The 27,083-nt window shown below is 39.5% G+C and overlaps 1 protein-coding gene across 5 annotated transcripts in view; it reads right to left on the bottom strand.

Moving 5' to 3' along the window:
* The window catches only part of trappc9 (trafficking protein particle complex subunit 9), a 238,906-nt gene that overhangs the window by 147,622 nt on the left and 64,201 nt on the right, over positions 1-27,083 (bottom strand). For all 5 annotated transcript variants that reach the window (XM_086279548.1, XM_086279549.1, XM_086279545.1 and 2 more), the window contains 2 exons: positions 21,437-21,589; positions 3,914-4,032 (listed from right to left, as the gene is read on the bottom strand). In XM_086279548.1, coding sequence (XP_086135674.1) covers positions 3,914-4,032; positions 21,437-21,589 — 272 coding nt within the window. The remainder of the gene's footprint in view (positions 1-3,913; positions 4,033-21,436; positions 21,590-27,083) is intronic.

The following is a 27,083-nucleotide window of genomic DNA, read 5'->3' as shown; positions in this document are numbered from 1 at the left end:
ATGTTTAAATTTCAATGTCCGTCAAGAAAGTCTGAGATGTTACACGCCAAACTTGACCTCTATGGGTGCTTTTACACATATATCCTCCTGTTTCTGCTTTGATTTTTATTTGAGTCTACTTAGCGTTTACATTGGTGACGTCATACAGAGTGCCTGTTTTAGGGATGGCGTCCTCTATCATCCTGTGTCAAGGGGTGAAATCAAATTCTTTTGACTGACAGTAAGCCGTGCAGCTCATGAACCTTTTATGTCCCCTCTCTCTGGTGTCATAACGAGGTCAGTGATATGAAAGAGACTATAAAAACATAAACAGCGTACATGTCAATATAGATCTGTATATTAAAGGAATACATTTACCTGATGGTCACCACTACTGATCTAATGGCTTAAGCAATCTTTTTCCTTTTTACTCAAAATAAACCAACTGGGCTTGACTGCTCCTTACAATCAAACAGATTTATTACTATGTTAGCTTGTTTGCTAATACTAAAACAACAAAGCTGCTCTCATAAAATCTTGTGGTTTGCCATTAAAGCTTTAAAGCCAATGAACTTTAGCAGAGTGCACTTGAAAACAAATCAGCTGCTTCGTTTTGATCAACGTGGAGTCGGTACGAGCAAATTCTGTTTCTGTCATTAAGGAACCCACCCACATTTCTGCATGTTTCAGAGCTCATTATTATATAACATGTAGCAGAAGCTGGGGTAACTTCCTAGGGAAAGTATTTGTGCTAACCCCTTCCAAAGCCAAAGAAGTCGGTGGGTCCAACTTTGGGTGACGGATTGTTGTGGTGTTGTACTGATGCTGGCACTCTTATTGTTTTATTTTGGTGGAAATGCGTGAAACAGACTCTGGATTGTCCACTTTTACAGCAACGGTGCCTCTTAAGCAGTCCATACATGGTCCACACCCGATTTTGACTGAAAGCTTTCAAGACATACAAACACACAGCTTGTTAGAAAAATCACAGTTAATATTGGGTGTACAGTCATCCAAGAATGATAGAATCCACTCAACCCAACTTATTTGCTGGGATGTTGAACAATGCCATACCTGTTCCTCCCTTGTACGTCAAAATGCATTAAAAGTGTGCTGGGTCCTGTAGGTTTGAGTCAAAGTGCTGAAAACAATACACCCTATAACAACAATGAGTCATACAGCTGCAAACCCAGAATAAATTTGCTATAGCATGCAGGCATAGGCGTCTATTGTGCACACAGTGAAATGAATCACTCTGGTGTCTACTGCATGTCCAACAATACATCTACAAGAAAGAAAAGAAAAAGCTCACGTCCTTACAACCTGCTCAAAGGCAGAACTCTAGCACGACCAGAGTCTCTTTGTAATTGTCTTTTTATGGAGGTTCGTGCACCATATTCTGCTTTTAAACCCAGAATCAAACTCTGCCTCTAATAAGCCTAACCACCGATTAAAATGTCCAGCCCATCTTAAACAATGGATATTTAACAACTTATCCAGCAAATCCAAAAAGAGTTTTACACACACGTGATGGTTCGAAGCCCCTCGTAAATTTGACAAACCATGGGTTTGCATTTATGGGAGGGGGTGTTACGGCCCTAGCAGGGCCTCTCTCTCTAATGAGGGTGCCTGTGTGGGCGTGTCCCACTACCTCCTGCCTGAGGTGCCACCTTTCCCTCCTGTACAGCTGACTCCCATCAGCAATTAAAGGTATTTAAGCCCAGAGCAGGGTGAGCTCTGGGCCAGAGTGCCATTTGTGTGGGTACAGCTAGTGAGCTGAGTGTTTGTGGTGTTTCCAGCTAGTGAGCTGAGTGTTTGTGGTGTTTCCAGCTAGTGAGCTGAGTGTTTGTGGTGTTTCCAGCTAGTGAGCTGAGTGTTTGTGGTGTTTCCAGCTAGTGAGCTGAGTGTTTGTGGTGTTTCCAGCTAGTGAGCTGAGTGTTTGTGGTGTTTCCAGCTAGTGAGCTGTGTTTTGTGGTGTTTCCAGCTAGTGAGCTGAGTGTTTGTGGTGTTTCCAGCTAGTGAGCTGTGTTTTGTGGTGTTTCCAGCTAGTGAGCTGTGTTTTGTGGTTTCCAGCTGGTGAGCTGCGTTTTCCTTTTGACTTTTTTGGCATTACTGACCAACGCCTGAGTTTTGTTTGTGTTACTTTTATGGTGATAGCGGCTTGTCCGTCTCTTTTAGTTGAATTACTTCAATAAAACTATTTCATTTTACTGTTTCGCCTCCTTGACTCCTTTTTCTGACCCGGTCACTTTTGTTACTCCCCCCTCACCGCCTAGACCCCCCCAGGGGAACGTAACAATACATAAAACTCTGTCTAGGAAGTACAGAAAATTAAAATAGAATTTTGATAAGATGTTCTCTCTGAACAAACTAATATTGCAGCTGCTTTTGACCTTGCACTGCAGATTATCCAAACCATAAACAAAAAGGCTCAAAACACAAAGATATCCTGTCATTTAAATTCCAGCTCCATATTTTTGTTCTTTGTCTCTGCTGGAGTTACTCTGCATGATCCCAAATAATCCTCATACATCTCATCCTGGGCACTGGTGCAGTCCCTCAGTTCATCCCCTGTCTGAAAAAAGCTGTTTACTTTCCTTTCCCCTCCCTTCATGCCAGCTCGAACAACAGGTGGGTGGGGCCTCTTTGCTCATAGCTAAAGCTTTGCATCTGAGGTGAATATATTAGGAATTTCTTCTCTCACCAAAAATTGAAACCAAGGGTTTAGAGCAGGCTGAAGCCTGAACGCTGGTTAACAGGAATTATTTATACATACACCAACCTCATTTTCTTAAATTCTTGGCCATGTATGATATGAGCTTCAACTATTAATAATTGTATATACTTAATAAAAAGATCAAAAATAGTTTACATTTTGTTGTAAGTTTTTTCTGTTTAGATGGCCATTAATCACACAAAACACACAAAAAAATATAATAAGCAGTTTTGCATTATACAGTATAACCAAATCTTTACATTAAGTTAAAGAAATATAGTATAAAGCACAATATCCACTTTTTGTTCATCTACGATCATTTGGCCCAGTCATTTTTTCCCTTTATAAGATCATGTAAGTGCTAGACAAGTCCTTGCAGAAGCTTCTAAGTTCACCAAGGCTTAGACTATGAAAAAAGGTTTTTCTTTTTTTCCCCCTCCCAACAATTAGTCATCATCCTATCAAACTTTTCAATGGAAAAGGTGTGTTCGGTAGCACATCTGAACATAAAACAAAATAGGTTTTCTCTCTGGATGATTCATACAGGACAAAGCTTTCACAGGTATTGTGGCATTGTGACTTTCAAAGGCAACACAATGCAGTCTCCACACTTGCAGGTGTCTGCTGTGCTACAGGTGAACCCTCAGCAACTAGACTCAGTCAGACCGCCCATTTCTACCCTTCAGATACCCACAAGTCCTCAGTGAAACTACATCCCCTGCTGATCCTGTGCATTCTCATTCTGCCGGTCTCCTTTCCACCACTCTTTATTACCTAGTCTAATTTATTCTCCTGTTCACTCTTGCTATTTTTGTACAAAAACCCAAGATGTTCCCCTCGTGTCTACAGCTCAGATTCAATGAGCAGAGTGCATCAGGAGCCAAGATGTATTACCATCCACATAAACACACTGCTTCCACAGACATTTACAAGAAAGTCTAATTGACAGTAAATTGTGCAAAACCATGCACACACAGTATACAGATCTATTGGTGTGAACAGGAAGAGAGACAGAGGCAAAGTAAGAAAGTAAAGAAACTAGCCAGAGATACTTATCATTTGAGAAAAGGTGCAGTGAGATTGGACAAGGATGAAAATGGATTTTCACTAAACCATACAACAAGCCAGAAAGCACAAGAAACAGACTGTTTGCATTTTGAACTGAGCAAAGGTTTCCTTTCTTCCCCACGCACTTCAGAGAGGCTTTTATTTAGTCACCTTAATGTGGCTGTACTCAGCCTTGCTGGACTCGCTGCCGACGGGCTTGGTTTCAGCCCTGGGTTTGAGGACTTGGCGGAGGGGACTGGAGATTGGTAAGCCCGTCACACTGATTCCATCTGTTGACAAAGCACAGCAAAACACAGTCAGAAAAAAACAAGAAATCATTAAATTGAGGTTGGCAGAGCATTTGCATCATTTGTGGTTCGAGTATTTCTACAACTGTTGGGTATCATTATAAAATATCGTCGTCACATGGGGTAGTGCTTAGAAAGCTCAGAAAGACCTAAATTAGATCTGATGCAAACCAAAACAACTGTTTAGTGTTTTTAAACTTTTGACAGACAATTCACTCAGCATGGCAGGTCTACAATTTCAGCAGAAGCCAAAACCATGAGGAGCAACACTTAGTACAGAGACAGTTTAGAGGCTAGTCTTTAATTAAGACCCAAAAGAAAGAAGTGCAGCTAAAATGTTAAAAGAATTGGTACCAAACTATGTGTGAATTTTCTCAAATGTGAACTGAAATCATAAAATGTATTGCTAACTAGTAGTAGTAACTATATTTTACAGACTCTTGCACATATATAGTACCTTGCCGCATCCCAGAATACAATACAAAACAGACCACAGAAGCGTTTTAGCTCAATCTTGCAACGTGAGCCTGATAGTTGGTCTGGATCGAGGTTGGCGATCACCAACGGACCAAACACACCAGGTGTGAAAACAGCCCTGGTCTAATCTGTTAGCATGATTATGTTCTGTATGTGGTCCTGTAAGTGAGGCCTAATTCCAATCTGTCAACTATATGACTACGACTATATGACACACAACATAATTATAAAGGGGGACTCTGTTTCAGACGTATTCAGACGAAATCTTTATCTAAATCTCTCACATTTCTTCATTCTCTTTTTCTTATTATTTAGTTTAGGCAACTTACATGTTCTATAAAAGGTCCTAATGTATGTGTGCTGCTTCCTCACTACTGGACTCTCACTTCCCTTTCTTGCTGTTAATTGGCTCCTGGTGGTCCCTCCAAAAAGCCAATGGGCGAAACCTGAGCCCCCATCAATACTCTGCATGGGTTATTTTATAGGCTAAGTTGGTACACCTCTGATAACTGCCAGCACACAGCTAAATATTAGTAATACATATTTCTGCATCAGTTACTGTAACTTGCACACATGCTCAAAGATAACTAACTTAATCAGGACGGCAACAATTAGCATGAGCACGACTTGGGGTCAGACGAAATTAGTGGGTACCCTGAAACTAACACACAGTGATGAACCTTTATAGTTATGCTGTTCCGAAAGGTCTTGATTAACCTTTATGTTCATTCTGTAAGTTCTAGTGTGTAGTGCTGTCAGCATATATTGCATTACACTGAGAGATCTAACAATTTCTCTGCTGTCACTGACATAAAATCATGTCTATACACAGCAGAGGTTTACCCAATGATACAAAATATCAGTGGACTTTATCTCAGGCTGCTGTTATCATTTTTCTTATCAGATAGCAAACATAGTTCATCTATTGCATCACAATTGCTCTACGGCCTATCTGATTTTCAAACTTTTAAATAACAGAAAATCTGAGATCACTGGGTTTATGGTACTATTTTGTGCATGAGGATATGAATGAATGATTTTATGTCCATGACCTGAGAGAAGCAGCATGGACACAGAAGCAGCTGCACAATCAGCAGCTGTTAGGCACCACCAGAGGGGCTGCTGCGCTTTGAACTCACTGAAACAATACACAAAAATGACGCCCACAGCTTAAGCTCTGACGTCAAAGGAATCATGTCACTCTCCGACGTCAGCAGGATAAAAAGCCCTGCAATTTCCCCCTAGAGAAGGGAAATTACCGGCCTTTGCAGCAGCTTGGGCTATTGGGTTCATGATGGACATATTCACAAACTGTCCAGCTCTAAAATAGCTACATAGAAAACCGTTCAATAGAACCACATGGAAGAGGACTTCTGTCAAAGGGACTTGCTTGTACTAAAGGATTACACTACTGTGCTGCTAGAATTCATTTAAGTGAAAATTTGGATTATGCTAAAAATACAACAACAACCAATAAACATGGATATGTTGCATTTCCGACTAACAACTTGGCAGGAAAAACAAATGAATATAGCCGTAACAATTGTGAGCAGATGAGAAAAAATCTTAGTAAAAATAGCAAGAATTCATAAACGGTAGAAAGAACACACAGATTTCCTTCTTGCATATTTTTTTGATGAAATAAATAAGAACAGTTTGTTCAAACACACAGTGCTTCGGGCTCTTTCGTCTCCAACTGCAGTCTATTTTAAATAAAGGCCTGATTCTCGATTCGGAACGTGTTAGTAAGGACCCAGGCACTTTTTGAGAAAATTCTCAAACTAATTAATTATCCTCTGCCCACCTGCTGCAGATAAAGGGGACTTTGATCTAACCAGAGGCTTCATTTAGGTACACCTACAATAACAGACTTCTGGGGCCACCTGGGGGCAACAGAAACAAGTTGAGAACACAACACTGATTTACTTTATCATCAACTTTTATCATCAACTTTTATTGCAAACAAGCTGCTTATTTACACATCTAACAGTTACACTGTTATTCATTTGGAGTCTCTTTTTTCTGACCACCTGGCAAATGAAAGACAAATAATAACTTGAATCTGGAGAAAAATCTTTTTTTGCTCGACTGTGTTTAACAGCTGGTAGGTAATTGCTTCTTTCTGCAGTTTTGTGCTGAATGAGGAGATTTTTTCCAGCCAAACAAGAAAGTTGCACCTTATTACCGTGCAAAGTTACTGTCGCGCTGTTTTCACTGCGTTGCCACATTACCACAATAATATGTTTGAGGTGGGTCTAATATCATGTTCTGTAATAAATGTCAGGTGAAATGCAACTTATGTGTGAGTAATTGTATTTTATATTATTGAAGAAAAACTAATTATCATATAATACTGAAGAAAAAAAGCAGAACCAACTGTCTCCTGCAGTTATTAGAGCCAATACTGCATATTCTGCAGGACTCAGATACAAGGCTACTACTGCAAAGAAATGAATGATTTATCTTGCTGTAATTAACAACCATAAGTGATATCAGATGGATATTAGCTGAACTACTAAGCAGAGATTTCACAATACCAGCAATTTAATAGCTGGTAAAAAATACCACCAGAATTAAGTAACTCAATACTCGCCCACCAAAAATGGTGCTTTTGTAAATGAAAGCAACAAACCTAGTTGCCTCTTAATGTTAATACAATGGTTAGCACTGTTGCCGCGCAGCAAGAAGGTCCTGAGTTCAATTACACCATCAGGCCGGGGACTTTCTGTGTGGAGTTTGCATGGGTACTCCGGCTTCCTCCCACAGTCCAAAGATATGCAGTTAGTGGGGATAGGTTAATTGGTTAATCCAAATTGCCCATAGGTGTGAATGCGGGATTGAATGTAAGCGCGAATGGTCACCAGCCCTGCGACAGACTGGTGACCTGTTCAGGGTGTACCCCGCCTCTCGCCCTATGACAGCTGGGATAGGCTCCAGCGCCCCCCGCGACCCTGAAAAGGATAAGCGGAAGCAGATGGATGGACGAGGTATTACAATGGTTACACTATGACAGCTCAAATATTAGTCACTGCAAATATATTTGTTATTTGTAGTTATGCACTCACTTACGCTCTCCCCGAATTTGCTTGGCTCAACTGGTTGTAGGAGCTGTGTTGCAAACAGGGAATTTGCAGACTGTCCTCTGGTGGACACACTAAGCCACGTCAACAACCTTAACATGATCTCCTCCATACCTGCTTCATGCCCTGGAGGACGGGGCTGTGGCCCCCCCACACCCTCTAGCAGATCATTACATGAAGGAACCTTTTAATACAAGCGCGTTCATGCTCACAGGTTTACACACGGGTGCTCACACACACACAAACTACACCCTTTTTGGCTCCTACCTCAAAGCACACTGTGCGCTGTCGATATTACGTGCTGCACAATAATGTTTAATATTTAGTATTTACTGTCATATTCCCATAGACCATGGTGATGTTGTTTATTATGTTGCTCTTTTTTTTTTCTTCTGCTTGTTTTCTCTTTTTTCTTTCTCAACAGGTGATCCAGGTGATTGATATTTGTATTTTTCGTCTGCTTATTTTGTTGTTTTTTGCCGTTTATCACCGTCCCTCTTCTCCACTGTTTTTCTTACCCTCTTTCTTTTCCCCAGTCAAGTCTGTCCCGTATTTAGCAAGTGAAAATACAATAAAATAAACAATAAAAGGTGAATCAAATGGACCATTATGGCAAGGCTGGGATGGTCCATTTGGTAAATTAAATCCGTTGGGCATCTTTCTTCGCCTTTAGACAATAATTCTGATGGCAAAAGAGCCAAACGGGACAGGCAAAAAAACAAAAAAACAAAAAAACCTTAACATGGCTGAAAAGTGTTACTCCTGGGGTTTTTTTTGTTTTGTTTTGTTTTTTTAAATCAACTTTTTTCTGTTTTTAAAATGTATTTATCAGCTGTGTCAGCTGGACAGATTGGCAAATACCTAATTTTAGGAAAAGAATAAAAAATCAAAAATCATTCTGGCTCTACTGCTCAACTTTAAATATCTGAATACATGACGATCCCAGTCTGAAACGAAACAAGTTCCTTGTGGTTAAAATATCCTACAAATAAAGCAGAACAATTGTTATGTATATGAATATAATTAACCATGAGCCCCCCACCCCAAAAAAAAAAAATCATCACATTGTCAACTGGCATTAACAGTTAAGCCATCTTACTAAAAACCCCAAACAGTGGATTCATCTGGACATAGAAACGCTGACTAAATGTTTTGCTAAAGATTCAAAGCTGACTGGTTGGCTGACACAGTCTCCTCCTATTTACTCATTTGCTATATCCTGCTTTTTAATAGGTTAGATGTACATGCAGGCATAAACTCTGAGTGCCGGGGAAGGATATGAACCAAAAGTGACGCTTGTAGGACTTTATTAGTCGAATCCAGCTTTATGATACACAGTCTCTTTCAGGAGACACACATGACTCGCCGTGTCCTGTGGTAAAGTGGGACCGTGTGAGTAATCAGTGTTGTGATTAACGATAGCACCCCTCACAATCATCACCTCCTTTTTCACCCACCTTCCAATCAGCATCTGTCTCGTTGCCTAACGGCCTCAGGGAAATTCAGGTGAACTCAGCATTTTTATCACAGGCGGCCTTGCTGCCAGTGTTTAAATAGAGGGGCAAAGATTGGGAGTGTCATTTCTGAAATAAATGGAACATTATTAGCAGAGATCTAGACGTCCATGAAATGCAGTGATGATAGGTCAGCTGCACTCACCTTTACGAGGCTTTTTCCTACAAGACAAGTATATCTAACAGATTTTGAAAATATGACCGTTACATTAGAATCTTTTTCAATTGGTCGTTCAGAGGAAGAACCATCAAGATAATGGAAAATGCAAGTCAAGCACTGCTGGACCCGATCCTCATTCAATATAAACTTTAACTGTTAAAGACCGCAGTGTTGATCACTGTGTTTAAAAGCGTTCTGTCACATATTGTGTATTTCAGCATAGTTGTCTTTTCTGGACATCACAATTCATGAAATTCAAACTACTGTGGCATATTTTTCAATGCAGCTGATAAACTTGTTATTATATGCTGCTCAAAATCTAAGATAATAAAAACATCACAGCATAACAAAGTTAATTAAACTGTGCAAGACGTAAAAACCACTGTGAATCCATTTGACCTGCTTTAGTAAAAAATGAAAGTGACCACATGGGAACAGCAGAAGCAAGAGCAAGACAACCCCCAGAAAAAAGGAAGTGGATTTGCTGACAGCAGCCCCAGACCATTGTTCTCTCTTCATCTCTCCTGACTGATTTTTCTCCAGTTTTACTTTTTATTATGTTCTTGTCACTACTGTTAGCATGTGATGATACATGCATGCCATTCAGGGTGCAAAGGTCATGCAGGATGGCACATCTAAACATGAAATAGTAAGGTGTTCCAAGCCTCCCAGCCCAGTCCCTATCTCAAAGGTGTAGAGGACATACAATGATTACAATAATCTCCAGCAGGCTAGTTCCTGACCAAACTATCAGAAACATGCAGATGAGGGTGGCATGAGGGCCTGACATCTTTTAGATGCACCTAAACTCACAGCCCAACATCCTGGATTTTGTTTGACATTTTCCAGAGAATACCAGAAACGACAGGTTCAGAGCCCAGTTCTCTTCATAGTGATGTCCAGACTAAACACATGTGACAATGAAAGAAGAAAGTCGAGCTGTCAGTTGATGCCCTGAAGCTCAAGCGCACTTAAGTTTTACAGCAGGACAATTATTTGATATACACAACAGCAAGTCCACCTCTGATTGTTTAAGTCTGGAGAAGTCTAGTCAAAGTCTGGACTAAAATCTGATTGTGATCCTTGCACATGCGCTTAAACAAGCTACGCCTGTTCAAAAAGTCTGCAATGTGGCTGAATTAAAACACTTCTGAAAAGAAGAGTGGGCCAAAATTCCTCCAGTGATGTAAAAGACTGATTAGCAGTTATCGCAAAATGTCAAAGAAGTTCTTTCTCCCAGGGATAGGTATCACTTAACGTCACACAGAGTCAGGTAGATTTGTTTTTTTCCTCTAATAAATGACGTAATCGTTTAAAAACTGTATTCTGTATTCCCTGGGATTATCTTTGTCTAATATTAAAATCTGTTTAATGATCTGAGACATGTAAATGTGGCAAATATGCAAAACACTTAGTTTAGAGCACATAGTTTAAGGCTTAGGACTTATGACTTTACAACAAAAAAAATAGTCAAGAAAGGGGTGAGGCATTGAGGCATCCCTCTGCAGAACCAATATGGTAATTATATATAGTAGAATGAACACATATTCCTGTTAAATAAAAAGACCACAAGGGAGGAAATGGTAATTCAAAGCTTCAGCTATGGAGTCTTTCAGGATCATCAAACCCACAACCTGATCTCTCCTTGATCTGAGGTGGAAGGTGGGACCTTGATTAATTTAAAAAGTTGACACAGTCTTGTAGAATTTAGTGGAAGTAAGACTAGATGACTGTCACTAGATGATAATTTGATTTAGCTTTCCTAATCAGGCTAGTGCAGACATTTCTTTGTGGCCTAGAGAAATCTTCAGGGAGAGACCTTGGATCGTTCTTGTGCTTTATCTCTGCTGTTGATGGCAATGAAGACTTGTGAACAGAGCCAAGTATTATATCTGCAACTAATTCTATTTTTAATGGGGGTTCATAAGATATAAAAACATTAAAAGTTTTGAACATTTAAAGTTTTCCAATTGCATGGATGGATCAGTAAAAGAAAATACAATCAGTGATAAGTTGTAGAAAAAAATTTATTTTTTTGTGTTGGTAATTTGTGCATAAGATTAGGGGATTGTAGTTGATAAGGCAGTGATTGGACTTTTTAACAGTGACATTAGCAAACAGGGTATTTGTGGCATCTTTTAGTTTTTTTATTCATTAATGTTAAGAGGATTTTTTTAGATTTTATCTGATATGTTTCTATGAGTTAAAAAAAAGATGTCTGGTAACATGTGAGGGAAAACAGCTAGCGATCAGAGCTGTTTCCATATTTATCAAATTTAGACATAGTAGCATAGTATTAGCATACATAGCAGTCTGACATAAAACTGCACATCAAAAATAAGTGTGCATGTCCAAACATACAAACACACAGTCAAACATGCATAGTTTGACATACAGTCTTACTTTCATCCCTTCATATGTACACCTCTGTACACTATGAGAAGAACAAAGACCAAAATGAAAATGGAACAGAGAGATTAAAGAAAGCCTAACCTATAAAATTAGTTTTGAGCTGTTATTTAAAACAAAATGATTCGACCAACCTGACAGACTGAGGAAGACTGTTCCAAAGTTTAGGAGCTACAGCCTCTAAAGAATGGTTCTCTGGTTTTAACACAGGCGCATCAAACAACTGAAGACCCCGATCAGACAACAAGAGAGGCCAACTGCTGGGGTCAGGTCTCATAGCTCTGCTACAGCAACAGAAGCTGGGCCATGTAGGGCTTTACATGTTATTAATAAAACTTTAGAATGAATCCTAAATTTCAGCAGAAATCAGTGAAGGGCAGTAAGTATAAGGATTCAGGCTACAGCTAGTTTTTGATAGCAGCCTAGTTGCTAGTTTCTAAACCGGGCTTACGGGCTAAGGAGGACAGTGAGACACACGTATAAAGTCAGTTAAAAGCGTACAGCACGCTAAAAACCTCACAATCTTCACTCACTAGATTTGTCTTGTTGCGACTTCTCTCTCTTCCACAAAATTAAATTCCACTTCGGTCTCCGCTTTGATACTTTGATACATATCTATACCGTAAATAAGCATCTGCAGCTGATCCGAGTAGGACATCCGGGGAGCGTTTCAAACACAGGAGCAGATCTGGGAGCAAAACATCCCCTTTTCTTGGCTCTTTGTGTACATTAAGTTAACTTGCCGATGACGCCTGTGAATTTTTTAACTATGTATTACCTCATTTGGATTGATTTATTTTTATAAAGCATATAAATGCCTCCACATTTAAACTGAAAAACTAATTTTAGTTAGAAATCTAAGTGTCAAAGTGACAAAGATCAGGGAATGCGTGAAGTGATTAGCGATCACAGTCACTAGGATTTGATAGTATATGAGCTGAAAAGAGTGGAGTTGTTTCTTTCTCCTCCCTCATGATTTCATGAGACAGACCAATGTCCAACTTTGTTTGTTTGTATTATTTCAGAGTAAATTCAGCTTCTGTGAGACACCTTTCCCAAAGATTGATTACTCTTGTAGCTAAACTGAAGGATTAAGGTGGATTTCCACATCTTTTTGAAGGGAGATGCTTTTACAGCTTTACAATATTTTTTAAAAGCCACCTCTAGCAATGAGAGAAAGCAGGTTGCAAATGTTTATAAATGCTGCTTTGATTCATCAATGATATGTATCAAGATGAGAGTTATATGGAAACCTACATAAGATTTATATCAGGAATTGATTCATAGCATAATACCAACTCAATAAAACCTCTTGGATATCGGTCAGCTAAGCAGCAGAGGGGATTGCTAATCCTTTTCAGCCGCTTTGGTATTAATGAAATTAAGGGCAGGTGCACTAGAGGGGCAACTATGAGACAACCCCCCCAAAACAGAAATGGATTTATAGGTGAAGGCCACTGAGAGTTTTCCCTCATCTTCTCTGACAACTTTTACCCCCTCACTAGCTTTGATTTTGGCTAGGGTCAGTGTCACTACTGGTAGCATGCGGTAATACCTGTGCCCTACAGAGGCTGCACAGGTAGTTCAACTCTTCCAGGACGACACATCAATATATGCCACTGTCAGAAGGTTGGCTCTATATGCCAGCACAGTCTCAAGAGCATAAAGAAGATTCTAAGAGACAGCCGGTTACTTCAGGAGAGCTAGACAGGATCATAGAGGACCTTCACCAATCACCAGGACTGGTATCTCCAATAAAATTGATTCATGTTTGTGGCTGCAATGTGACAAAATGTGGAAAAGTTCAAGGGGGCCAAATACTTTTGCAAACCACTGTACTAGAATTAGAAGAGCCTACACTGGTGCAGTGGGTCCTAGGTACTTCATGATGCACGACACTGCCTGGCCTCATATGGTGCGAGTCTGCAGGCAGCTCCTGGAGGATGATGGAATCAATACCAAGCTCACCTCACTAAAAATAAGTAAAAATACAACACCTCTGGGACATTATGTTTCAAGGTGTCTTTAAATTCAGTTCTCTGTAGGCTGAGCATTTCCATTTGCACCAAATGGCATCCTTATATTCCTAACATATTACCTTGTCCATACGAGTATAGATGTCCAGCATTATTTATTTTTTTCCCTGATGTGATTTCAAAGCTTTTCTTTTACATTTTTCGATCAGTGTATTTTAACAAATTCTTTTCTGATAGTGAGCACTACAGACTGATTTAGTCTGTACCTTGGAAGTAAAAACAAAGTTTTTGAAACAAAGATTTTCTCCAAAAAAAGAATCCACATACTCGAGCTGTTCACAACAGCAAAAATATAAAAAGCTTCCATGTAAAGGAAAGTGTAGATTGAATAGCAGCTGTGCTGTATGATTTGACAACGAGAGTACATTTGAAATCTAACATCAAAATGTCACAGTTTAAATACTTTTAAAAAAGGTGTTCTTAAGAGCTCAGCCTGGCGGTCTAAGTTAAAAGTTAAGTAATCTGAAACTAGCTACATCAGTAGGACAGCAGTGCATACGCTCAGAGATGTCGACTGAGGACATGCAAGATTTAAAAAAAAAAATTCTTCCAGCCTCCAGTGATGCGTCTCTGGCGTCTCTTTCTCTGACAGTTGCAGACACTGACTACGGTACAAGGTGCTGTCTTCAAAGACAGCCGCAGCATTAATGTAGACACTGACACTGTCATTAGATACGACGCCCACACCATTTAACACAATAAAGCACTGTAAGTCAAGGCCCATTACTCCTGAGTGATGACATCACTTCCATTTGATCCTGTGTTATGATTTCGTGGTTTTGAGCTGGACACAGAATGAGAGATAAGCCTGTCTGAGGATAAATCATTGAGGGTCAACCTGTTTTGAATGTTGCCTCTGTTTCCCGTGGCATAATTTAACCCACTGGTCTCAGCTCAAACACTACACACTGAGTGCCACGTGGACAGTTAAGCTAGCAGGCTGATTTTCTCTGCACCGTGGTGAATTACTGCACATAATTGTGTACAGTTGCATTAAGTAACAACACACAAGTAGTGTGCACACCGAATCTCTGACCACACACAGAGTTTGTTTTCATATTTCATGTGGGCAAAGTAAAGGAAAGTTTCCATGTGTCCACATTCGTATTCATCCACATGCTCACAGCCATCTTCAGATTTTGTTATTGCAGTTTTTAACAACTATATTCATTCAGGACTGATTGTGTTGACCTACTTGTGCTACCAAGGACAATGAATATTTATAACACAGAGAAATTTCAATTAAATGGATCGGTAACAATGGGCATCTTTTTGCTTTCATTTTTAAAAAAATCTTATTAAAATTTTATTTGTTGTAATAATTGCTTTTGACACAGGATACGTGAACAGTTGGTCACAAGCATTTCTTCAGATTAGATTTTGTTTAGCTGGCTAAACATTTAAGAAACTGCTACAAAATATGGGTACTCCTTTTTAATAAAAACTACAACACATTTACATTAGCTTAGCTAGAAAAGTGGCTGTCTACCCAAAGTGTAAAAGACCCTATCATCTAACTTTTACAAGAGGACAAACGTGTCTTTTGAAATACTGAACCAGGGCCCTTCACAGCATACTGAATACTAATCATCCCTGTTCGTTCGTTTCACAAAGAGAGTATGACATTTAGGGTCATCTTGAAAGGTAGATATGAAATGTAAAAGTAAGAGTAGAGGTTAAATGTGACATGAAGAAGAGGTCAGTCCGAAGTAATGTGATATTAGGAATCCACATATATAATTCCCTATAATACAAACAATGGCAGTAAAAAGGGTTTTAAACAGATCTGTATAGTATCATTAACACTTTTAACACTAATAACCTTCAGATAAGTCTGTTGACCTTCAAGCAGAGGTCAGGGGTCAAACGTAACATGATATTTTATATTTTTAAACTTTACATTTATTTACAATACACACCACATCTGTAAGAATCGTAGCTTTTAAGTTAGAGTAACAATGATTTTTGTCAATTTTCAACCAATAAATCAATAAGTTGATCTTGAAGACCTCGTGGAAAACACCAAAACAGAAAATGGCTCAATGGTTTTCTGGCACATTTTTTCAAGGTTGTTAAAAAGAGTGCTGCCATGAAGAAAATCGCATATTTCAGCAATTCAGCATTGTTTTTGGTCTTTGCAGATCAACACATTGTTTATATGAGCAGTGCCGTTTTTTGTGGATTGTATTTCTTAGACACAAATTCATGTCATCTTGAAATGCCGAATCATAACAAAAGGGTAGATTATTGCTCAATGATTTGCCACAAATGGTATTTAAACCATTGCTTGGGGACAGAAAAACTTTGAAAAGAAATAAGAAAGCCTGTGCCGATCAATATCATCGTCAATAATGTTCCACTCAAACGTTTCCTTTAGAGAGGTAATATGCATCTGTTTCATACACCACAAAACAACTGCATAAACAGCCAAGTATCTTATTCCCTCTGGGCAAGATACTCGGGCCAAGTTGCCTCTGATAAAATAAGGACTTGTCCATACATCAGCATGTTAACACAGCGTTATTAATGTGACTCCATTACATAGCATCAAATGTGTTTAATAAAAACGGCATCCCATAGTGTCACTATAGTAACTGCTTTTTATAGCAGAAAACAAGTCTTATCTCCTTATTTCAGGGCCTCAATTATTGCTCAGCTAATTAAAACATTAAAGCAGTGTCGCTTAAATGACCTCATGAGGCGAGTTGGCACTGGAGCTGAGATAAACATGCAGCATTGTATGCGTTTACTTTCCCTGTCATTTGAATTCACGTGCAAGTACACGCAAACACACTGAGAAAAATACTCTGTGCTGCACGAGCAGGTCCGTATTGATCGCTCATTAATATTCATCAGCCCATAGAGGCTGTAGTAAAGAGGTTCAACAGTGTGAAGAGAGCTTGGGAATGAGACAGGAAAGAAAGAAGGCTGGGCATGAACTATGAGAGGCTACGAGGAGGAACACAATGAATGAGCTTCGAGGTAGGGGAGAAGGTCGGACTATTTTTTTAAGCAGAAATAAGAATTAGAAGAGAGGAAATCCAAGCGAGGAAACTAAAAGCTAGGAGGGAAATGGAGGTGTGGAGACCTTGAGACCTCGATCCTATTACTGCAGAATCTTAAATAAGGCAGGCAGAATGCCTGGAACAAGAACACTCCTCTGTACAGCAGCACATGAACACTCATCAGCAATCAATATGTACATAATTTGAGACGGATAGTTCAAAGATGACTTTACTATTTTCCATTGCAGGGCTAGCCCTCAAAATGATTATCTTACTGATCACCAGTTTAGTTCAGCGATTGCTTTGTCTATAAAAATGGAAGGAAATAGGCTAAATGTACTTGTGCAATGACAGAAAAGAGGAAAGCTCCTGAATTTGAAAAGGTAAAGCCATCATTTTTTTTAAAACACCAACAATTATTCAAAATTTCTGTCAGCTACTGTTCCGTCTATTGTTTCAACACCACTCCACTGAAAGACAAATGCAAAAGTAACCATCGGTAGAGAAGTTTCAATCAAGACACTTGACATTATTACAGAAACCATCCATTTTCTTAAATGACTATGCAACTCACTGTGACAGGGGGCTAGAGCTTTTCCCAGCTGTCATTAAGCAATTCAGAGTCATTTTACAATCATTAGCTGAACCAATATGTATGTTTCTGCACTGAGAAAAGCGGGGCACCTGAGGAAACTTACAAAGACACAATCCCACACAGAAAGGCCTCAGCTGACCTGCATGCTCGAGCCAGGAACCTTTTTTCCTGTGAGGCGAGAGCACTAATCCATGTCTTATTACTAACGAAGCCTTTTTTTAAAAAATATTCATGGTTAGCTTATAAATATGTTACGGTACGCAAGCAGAGATATACAGACCTGATAATTTAGCCAGACTGAGACTGGGGTTTATAAAGCTCAATTACGATCTGATTCTTTTATTTTTATTGGACTCCACTGTATAGGTGGCTGCGGTTCAAAAGGCAGGGCAGGTCATCTACTAATCGGAGGGTTGCGAGTTCAATCGCTGGCAAGAGGCTGAACCCAGAGTGTCTCCTGATGCATTCATCACAGTGCAAATGTGAAAGCACTTGGACATATAAAGAAGCACTTGAATGGGTGAATGACGCATGCTGTGCTTTGAGTGGTAGAAAAGCACAAAATAAGAACCACTAATTACCACTAACTGTGCAGTTTTTGGGCCGGGGTTCTGTTTTTTGTTTTTTTAAATAGCCCAACAGCTCCGCAGCATTTTGGATCATTTTTAATGATAAAGTTAAAGATACACTAGTGCTGCCACACTAGTGTGTGATACCCACTAATATGTGATCACTTTTATGTGAATTAATTTAAGTAATTTTACTTTCAATGTAAGTGATATTTCCATTTGGGAATGCCCTAAATAACTACAGTAATTTTAACAGGAAACTTGGTAACTACCCCGGGATATTTGACGCTCCATTTTTGTACCAGTAGGTGGGAGTGTGAGACCATGGTTTGGCCTGTTGTTAGCAGCCTGAATATGGCGTTATTTTTGTGCCACTATTCTGAGCGCACGTAAAAAAAATTTGCAGGTGCAAGTGTTGCATTTTGAGGAGAAATTTATTTTGAGCGAAGAAAAGCTGAATTTGAGTGAACAAAATTCATTGCTGCGTGCAAAAAATGTATTTCAGTGTTTGCTATTATCCACACACACAATAGCAGCCCCTCTCGCTCAGTTTTTGCACTTGCGCTTGCTCGCAATGTGTCGCTCGCGCTCTCAACATTTCAGCCCGTGCGCGCTCAACTCGTTCTGTACACCGTTATATTTGTGCCACAAAACCAGCCAATCACAGACTTGGATGCAAAAAAAATCTGATTGGCTGTTTTCGTCTCCAACCAGCTCGAAATGACGAAATGCAATATCCCAGAATCCATTTCGTCCAAAACTCAAACGAGGCAGTGGCGGAGGAACACAGAGTGGCAGAGTTTGAAATATTACTCTTTGTGAGTCACAAAATAAACTTTTAAGATATTTTCATGCGAGAATGGTGCTGTGTAAACTTCTAATATCTGCTCGATTTATCAAGACATCACATATTTGCATAAGTGCTCTAACGTTTTTGGAGATGCCTGTTACCCACCAGCTGACCGAATACCTGGACTGGCCATTGGGCATTTACCCGGCATTTGCCCGGTGGGCCAATGGTGATTTTTCATTTTTATGTTAGTTTGTTTGTTTTTGTAATGGTATAAACAATGAAAGGTGGTGGATTAGCCAGCTGGTAATAATCAACTCTGGGCTGGACCAATTACAATACATCCGTATTGAGGGGAAAAGACTTCAGCGAGAATAAAAAAGACACAAAGCTGGAGTTATTCTGTGTCTTAGCTGCCTCTTCTCTCCTCATTCTCCCTCCCTCTCCTGTTGCTACTTCAATCATGAAACTGATCAATGATCAGCTGATCGTCTCTCTTGTTTGTTTATCTCCCACTTTGCGCCAGAAACAGGAAACCAGCGGATGTTGCGCTAAACAACAACAGCAGCACGTTCAAAATTGATCAGCTGTTGTTAGAATTTATTTAAAATTAATTTCTAGTATCAGCTGATGTTTGCTGGAGCCACAGCTGTAAAGCTGGAAACATGAAGGTGATACAAATCATACATATATACCAACAAAACAGTGTACATCACTGTCACAACAGCGTTTGTTTTCGTTCAAAGGCTTTATGGTTTTTCCAATAATACCTGGTGGTGTAGTCGGTGATTTTTTTTGTCAGTTCAGCCTTATATATTATGTTTAACCCGAGTTCCCACCCGGTCAGCTGGTGGGTAACAGGCATCTCCGAAAACGTTGGAGCACTTATGCAAATATGTGATGTCTTGATAAATCGAGCAGATATTTGAAGTTCACACAGCTACATTCTAACATGAAAATATCTTAAAAGTTTATTTTGTGTCCCAGAAAGAGTAATATTTCAAACTCCGCCACTCTGTGTTCCTCCGCCACTGCCTCGTTTGAGCTTTGGACGAAATGGATTCTGGGATATTGCATTTCGTCCTTTCGAGCTGATTGGAGACAAAAACAGCCAATCAGATTTTTTTGCATCCAAGTCTGTGATTGGCTGGTTTTGTGGCACAAATATAACGGTGTACAGAACGAGTTGAGCGTGCACGGGCAGAAATGTTGAGAGCGTGAGCGACACATTGCGAGCGCAAATACAAAAACTGAGCGAGAGGGGCTGCTATTGTGCGTGTGTATATGGATAATAGCAAACACGGATATACATTTTTTGCATGCAGCAATGAATTTTGTTCACTCAAATTCAGCTTTTCTTCGCTCAAAATAAATTTCTCCTCAAAATGCAACACTTGCACCTGCAAACCTTTTTTACGTGCGCTCAGAATAGTGGCACAAAAATAACGCCATACCCTGAAGCGCATGCTCCGCGCTGTTTTCTCATAATGGCGGAGTATTCAGGAAACGGCAAACCACGTCTCCCTGTCTGATCATTTCTTTCCTATTTACAGGTTCGCATCGTGCCCGAAATAGAATATAATAGCAATCACATCCATTATATAGCATAGATTAATCATTACGGTTGGAAAGTGAAAGCGTACAACATTGTGTAGTACAGTAAATTAGACTTTTGTAAGTATCCGTTTACGGCTTTAGCAGCATGCTATGGTTAGCATGTTAGTTTGGGTCACACACCTATGCTCTGTGATGTTAGTGATCGGCTCCACCGTTATTCTGTATTGTTTTAGTATCTTGTTTTCTGCCATAAAGTGTTTCCGTGAATTCAGTGCACATGTCAAGATGGTGCTGATTACACCATTCTTTCAAACTATTTGAGATTTATAGATTTGTCTTGTTGGAATTCATTTTGAACCAAGTCTTACAAGAAAATTGGTCATGTTTATGACATTAGAATGTGTTAATTCCCTTTAGTCTAGTTGGTAACAGAACACATATGGAGAATGTGTGAGCTATGTTAAGAATAATAAATACACAGTTGTAATACTGTAAAAGAAATAAAAGGAGTGCATAATTGTGAATTTGAATAAATAATGGCGGAGTATTCAGGAAACGGCAAGCCACGTCTCCCTGTCTGATCATTTCTTTCCTGTTTACAGGACACATATATAGCTGTCTACAGGTGCTGCCACCCGGTACCTGTAACACCAACATAGACCAAAAATAAAGTTTAATGATTTTTTAAAATAAGATAATACAACTATTGAACCATTTAGTACAAATTTAATTTCCCGTGGTAAATATAAGACTAAAATTGCCATAGTTAAAGCAGTTTTCAATGTTTAGTTCCAGTAGCTTATTAAAAATATGTCGTGTTATTTAGTGCTTAGTCTGTTTAAGAGGGTTATCATGAATTAAGATGATATCAGCACAGACTGGTCAGGACAGGTGACAAACTTGATTGAACCTTTTTTTGATGTTATTTATGCTTCTTTTTATTTAGTTTTGTTTTTTCTAATGAGCATCAAACATACCTGTCTGGCATGCCTAGTTGCACTTGCACACAAACATACATCTCGATAAAGGTTGAAATGTTAAAATCTCTAATGTTGTAGTACCTAAATATTGATAAATAAGTACTAACCTGTAAACCTTGATGATTATTTACACCTATAGATTGTAACCTTATAGTAAACAGGAAACAGTCAACTGCATTTTTCATCTTTAGTGCTGAATTATGAGAGGGCTCACCATCGTTGAGGTCCTGCAGCAGGTTTTCCTGGCCGGAGAAGTCGAGCTTGACTTTGATGTTGACAGTCAGTGTCACAGACTGGCCCGGCTTTAGAGGCAGGTGAGACAATGCCTCATCTAACTCCCAGCTCAGAAATTCCCCAAACACTTTTTCTGCAAACACACAAAACAAACATAAAGGATCGGTGAAACAAAGAAATATCGGAAAACAAATGCCAAGGAATTTCCCATTGGGATACAAGGTGGCAAGACGTGGATGCAAAAGTATTTGGTCAAAGTAAACAGAGACGCGCATGGAGCCATTTGAATGCAGCTTGCGCAAATGTGTGCTTACCAGAGCACTTGTTGGTGTGTGTGTGTTTTGTTCAAGACAATGGAAAGAAACAGCATCTGAGGGGCATCTGATTTACCTGCCTCAGGCTGCACCATACAAGGTGTTACTATCACATTTCTTCTGCAGTAAGCTTTCAAGAGCAACAAAGCCGCCGATGGATCTTTTACCCACCAGTCTCTCGGTGCCCGTCACTATACCTGATGCTCTAATTTATGCCACAAACTCCTGCTACCTGCGAAAAATGGCTCAGCTGCATCCACTTCAGACAGAAGTGCCAAATGAATGATACATCACCTGAATAAAAGCATGTGTTCTGTCTGTGCAGGTGAGCCTCTCCTGCTCTGAGGTATTGGAGGAACAGCAAGCAGGCTGGGTTTAACACGCACTCACAGAATAAAGTGATATGCAAGCTCGCTGCAAGAACAACGGTTTACAATTCCCTGCTTGATTCATAAGCAAAGCATGTAAAAACCCTCTAAGAGGATGTGAACAGAGGCAGCATTAAATAAAGGTTTTGTGAATAACACTCCCCTTTAAATATTCATAAACTCAGAGCTTTTTGCAGTGAATTAAAGGAGAGGGGGGGAGGCAATGAGATGAAGTAAATGAAAGGGGAAAGGGGGAAGCTATTTATTTAAATATGCAACATCAGGCCTCACATTTCTACAGGTAAACAGCTATGATTGTGGATGATGTCATCACACTCTTTGATTACAAGTCACAAGAATAGCAGCAGAAATGAGGCCTGTCTGAGGTGCAATAGGGCGAAAGTACAGGCCACCAGTGCAAAGCAGAGCTAATTTTAAAAGCCATGTAATCAATAACACCACTGTGAAAGTTGTATTGCTCCGCTGTGTTGGGTTAAAGATGCGCTCTACATTCGAATTTTAAAGAGATTTATGAATATCATTTTCAATTTTCAAACAAACGTCAAGCTAATGCTCAATTTGCATAATTCTTCTGAAAAACCAATCATTTCAAATTAAGATTACAAATCTCTAGCTTAATAAAATCAGTAGTCAGACACATTTCTCATGATCAAGTCTGTCTGTAGATTCAAGAGCTGCGTTTCTCTGAGCCACTGTTCTGGCTGATTCTGCTATGGAGCTCTCCTTTGTTGATGACCAGATCTTTTTTTAATGAACCATCACAAATACACTTAAATAACCTCACGGGACAAAATGCAGTCCTGTTTAATCAGATTTGATCACCTGCGTTCAACCTTCTCTGTGTAAATGTACATTTTTGAGAGCTAAAGCAACAAGTGTTAAGAATTATAGTTGTTGCAGTGACTAACTTTGATTACAAGGTGATGGGAGGCAACCTGTCTTCAAACAATTGCGGCCCAACTCTTGTTGTCATGTAATTGCTTTCCAATTTACACAACCCATTGCGGTCAGTCTGAGTCAGTCTACTCCGATGAGCCTGTGTCTCTTTACAACTCAACCAGTGGACAACTGACTGTATTCTAGTCGTATTCAAATATGAAAGTGAGTCGAGGAATTTCACATCTGTGAGGTTCTGACTGGACACCGAATGTAAGTAGACGGCAACAGATTTTCTCCAATTCATCACAGTTAATCACCGTATCATCACAAACAGTTTGCATGAAATTGCTAACTTGACCTCCTTCAACCACAAAGAGCAGATTAACTCCATCTTATTATGTTTATTTGAAAATACCAACTGAATGTGAAAGATCCTTGGCTTAAAAGCAACCATTGTGCAAGTCATTGACAGACCACCACAAACATTTTGTTCGTGCACTGGTCTCCAACCACTGTGTTTGCTAATGTGACTACAGCAGAAAGTAGGAAAATGACAGCTGTTTCCTGTCCTCCTTATATGCTCTGTATAGTTTGACGCAGCTTCTGTTTTAAAAAGAATAATAATAATAAAAATAATAATTCTTGCAAGCATTGTCTTGAGTGACTGTGATTAGCTGCACTGGCCCCATCAAAACCAGAACATGTGTTAGGTGCCCCTAGTACTCCGAAGGGAGTCATCCTGATGGAGTCAAATGACAAAGAAACGCAGAGGCAGCCGACAGTCTGCTCATGGTAACACAGTCACTGGAGCATTAATAATCCCGTTTACCTTTCATGTTACGGGCTGTGCAGACAAAAGTATTTCATCCTCGTGAGACATGAATTTGTACAGAAGTGTTTCTGAAAGACGACTGAAGCGAGGTTTATATCTAAAGCGCAGCAATGAAGTTACAGTGATGAACGAAAGGTCTGACACCAGTTTATTTTCTGCTATTAAGAAACGATTCAGTTTATGTCTATGCTTATTTAAAACTAATACAATAAATTGCTACCTTTGTTATCTATACAGTCGTATGAATATATATTTATTTCTGGGAAAATGGCGCGGTCTCATATTCCAAGATGGCTGTGTGCGCGCGCTGCGGCAGAAAGAGTAATGTTTTGTTTGTTTTGCCACAGATGTCTTCCTATTGTGACTGTGCTCATCTTTTATTCATTCAGCTCCCAGAGAGAATGGAGAGCGAGGCTCTCTCAGCTGTGGCCTGTCTAAAGCCACTACCAGTTTATGACAAAGGAGGCACAGGTGGGAACAAGTAACACGATGATCAGGAAAGACTAGTTTTGTCCACATGGTGCTACACTACCACAGCCTCTGTCCCCAGACTGGATCAGACATGCAGCCCAGGCGTGATATCATAATGCTGAGTATATGTATGACTGAACAACGCCTAGGGAGAAAAATATGAAGTACCACAAGTTTATCAATGCATGAAACCTGACGACACTCAACTCCACAGGAGGCCAGACACAAAATATGCAATGAGAATTTGTGCACCTGACACATTCTCACTCAATCTTAGTGTGCAATGTTAAAGTAGTGATTAGTTTTCCATCTAAATGTAGCACAAAAAAAATTAGCAAAGAAAACATGCAAATCAACACATTTTCCGCTGAACAGCTGGTGCCGTTAATTCATCCAGGTGGGCCTCGTTAAGTCGCTGAAGAAGAAAAAGCTCAAAGAAAATTATGTTAAGAGACAACGTAACCTTAAATGAATGCTAAAGATGGTGAAAACATGGCACCTACTTTCATGATTGTGATGAATGATGCTGTCTGTTCAATCCAGGAAAAAAAACACATTGAATGCTTCCATCCGCCACCAAAACAACATGTTTTGGTTTTTATTGCTCCATTTTTACTCCAGCTCAATCCGAATTTACACCAACTTTAAGTCAAGCGGAAGAATGTTTTGTGAAATTTTTGCCAGCCAATTCTTTTTAAGATGTCTGCTTCAACTCATCTAAAACTAACACACAGCTTTAACATGAGTGCTGTAAATCATTGATCATCTTTGAGGTTTTATACCCATTACTGCAAAAACTGTGTTTCAAATGTAAAGAAAAAAAACAGTTAACATTAACATCATTAGCAGCACCGGTTGGCGGTACTGATGCTTACTTGATGGTTGTTTTGTTTTTCAAATGGATTTGAATAACATACTAACTAAAGATGTTCTTTTCTAATAAGAGGTAAATCACAATCCTTATACGAGTGTATTTTATCATCAAAGTTAATGTGTTAGAAGCGTAAGGATTTGATCAAGTTTGAAAAAGCCCAAGTTGTGTTGCTAGAGGACTGGGTCACAGCAGCTCTCGTAGGGTGGTCCTGGTCTGCTGTGGTCACTAGGTGTTTTAAGAAAGGACCAGTAATGAACCAGTGACAGAGTTGTAAGTGGCAAAGGCTCACTGATGCATGTGGGTATTGAAGGCTGGTCTGTATGGTCCGATCTAACAGATGAGCTACTGTAAGTGCTGAAAAAGTTGATCTCACTTTTCCTGTTTTGGGAGCAAAAGCAGGAACAACACAATATTAGGCATGTGTTCGTAGTTTTATGCCTGATCGGTGTACAGACACCATGATGTTTTGCAGACATGTATAAAACTATACACTTGTTTCTTGCATATATTTCCATCTGCACCTGTTTTCCTTATACAGACACACGGAGAGGGTACAATTATCAAAGTGGTCAGTTATTTAGAGTTACGTTTTCTCACAATCAAAATGTTTTGCTATGATCTGATATGAAAGGCACCTCTACCCAACCCTGACATGCACATTTTAAAGGAACCCAAACCCTTTTTATAAGGTGATCGCCTCTAACATAGACAGCAGCAGAATGATGTAATGATCTGTTTACAATAGTTATCAAAAAGGGTCCCGGCACTCCAAGAGAACAAGGTAAAATAAAGATGCTCAAAAAATGTTTTGATGCTTCAAGAGTCATTTCTGTTTATGACAAGTTTATGTTTAAAGTGAGCGCTTGTTGACTTTCTTGAAGACATTCTCTGCATTATGATATCCATTGTTCCTGCTTTAGTCTCCAGACCATGTTTAGGAATCACAGAGGAGATTTTCTGTTCCAGAGCCTAAGGTTTGTAAATCTGGGGGTAAACCCATTTGTTTTAATCGGCTGATGGGGGGAAAAACAAAAGTTTTTTTGAAAACTGTTGCGTAACTACAGAAACTGTAGCTGAAGCTTTCTGAAAGCCTAGATAACAAAATATATAAAACAAAACAGTATTTTGGTATAAAAGAAGATGGGGTAAGGCTGCAGTGTCAGTTATACACACTGCAAAAAGCATCATCTCTTCACTGCATCGCAGAAAAAAAGAAGAAAGCCAATTTGGACTCTGCCCCTCTCTTCTACATTGTCTGTCACCCGAGCGTCCTTGTTTGCAGACTTTTTTGGATTCTTAAAATTACTCAATGATAACATGTACAGTAAATGAAATGTGCAAGTTTTTTGCTGAACTATCTGTACGTAAAGTCTTTCTCTGAGAAAGCAGCATGTGTTGCATCATCTCTTCTTTTTACAATCCACACAGTAAGTGTTTGGGAACTGAGAGGATCAAAAGTTGTAGTTTTAACAGCCAAAATTTTCCCAGTTTAGGAAAGAATTTCAGCTCCTGAAGGGTTCAGGGACCAGACCAGCAGCATCTATGCTAGTATATTACTTCTATGTGGTTTCTGAGTGTCTTGCACATATAAGCAAGGCCCCCCCCTGCCTGGATGTCAGGATAAGCTATCCCCAAATCTGTATATTCTATTTTTCACAGCAACAGGACCTTCACAGAAGCTAGATTTTGGACTTTGTGGTGATACCAAAGAGGATGCTAAAGAAACATATTTTTCATACCTCTTTTCCAGCTTTTTCTCAGCAAACATTCTCACAGCTTATTACTCTTACTTTTTCTGCAACATATGCATCGGGGCAATCTGGAGTTCTGCACGTTGCTTAAGGATCCCTGACTAGAAGACTAAAGGG

This window comes from Aulonocara sp. 'chitande type north' Nkhata Bay, linkage group LG22 (genome assembly GCF_057382095.1).
Source record: "Aulonocara sp. 'chitande type north' Nkhata Bay isolate Kocher_YH1m ecotype deep benthic linkage group LG22, A_spYH_male_GT1.1, whole genome shotgun sequence".
NCBI classification, from domain to species: Eukaryota; Metazoa; Chordata; class Actinopteri; order Cichliformes; family Cichlidae; genus Aulonocara; species Aulonocara sp. 'chitande type north' Nkhata Bay.
The sequence above is the reverse complement of the archived record's forward strand: the minus strand, read 5'-3'. Positions and strand labels throughout refer to the sequence as shown.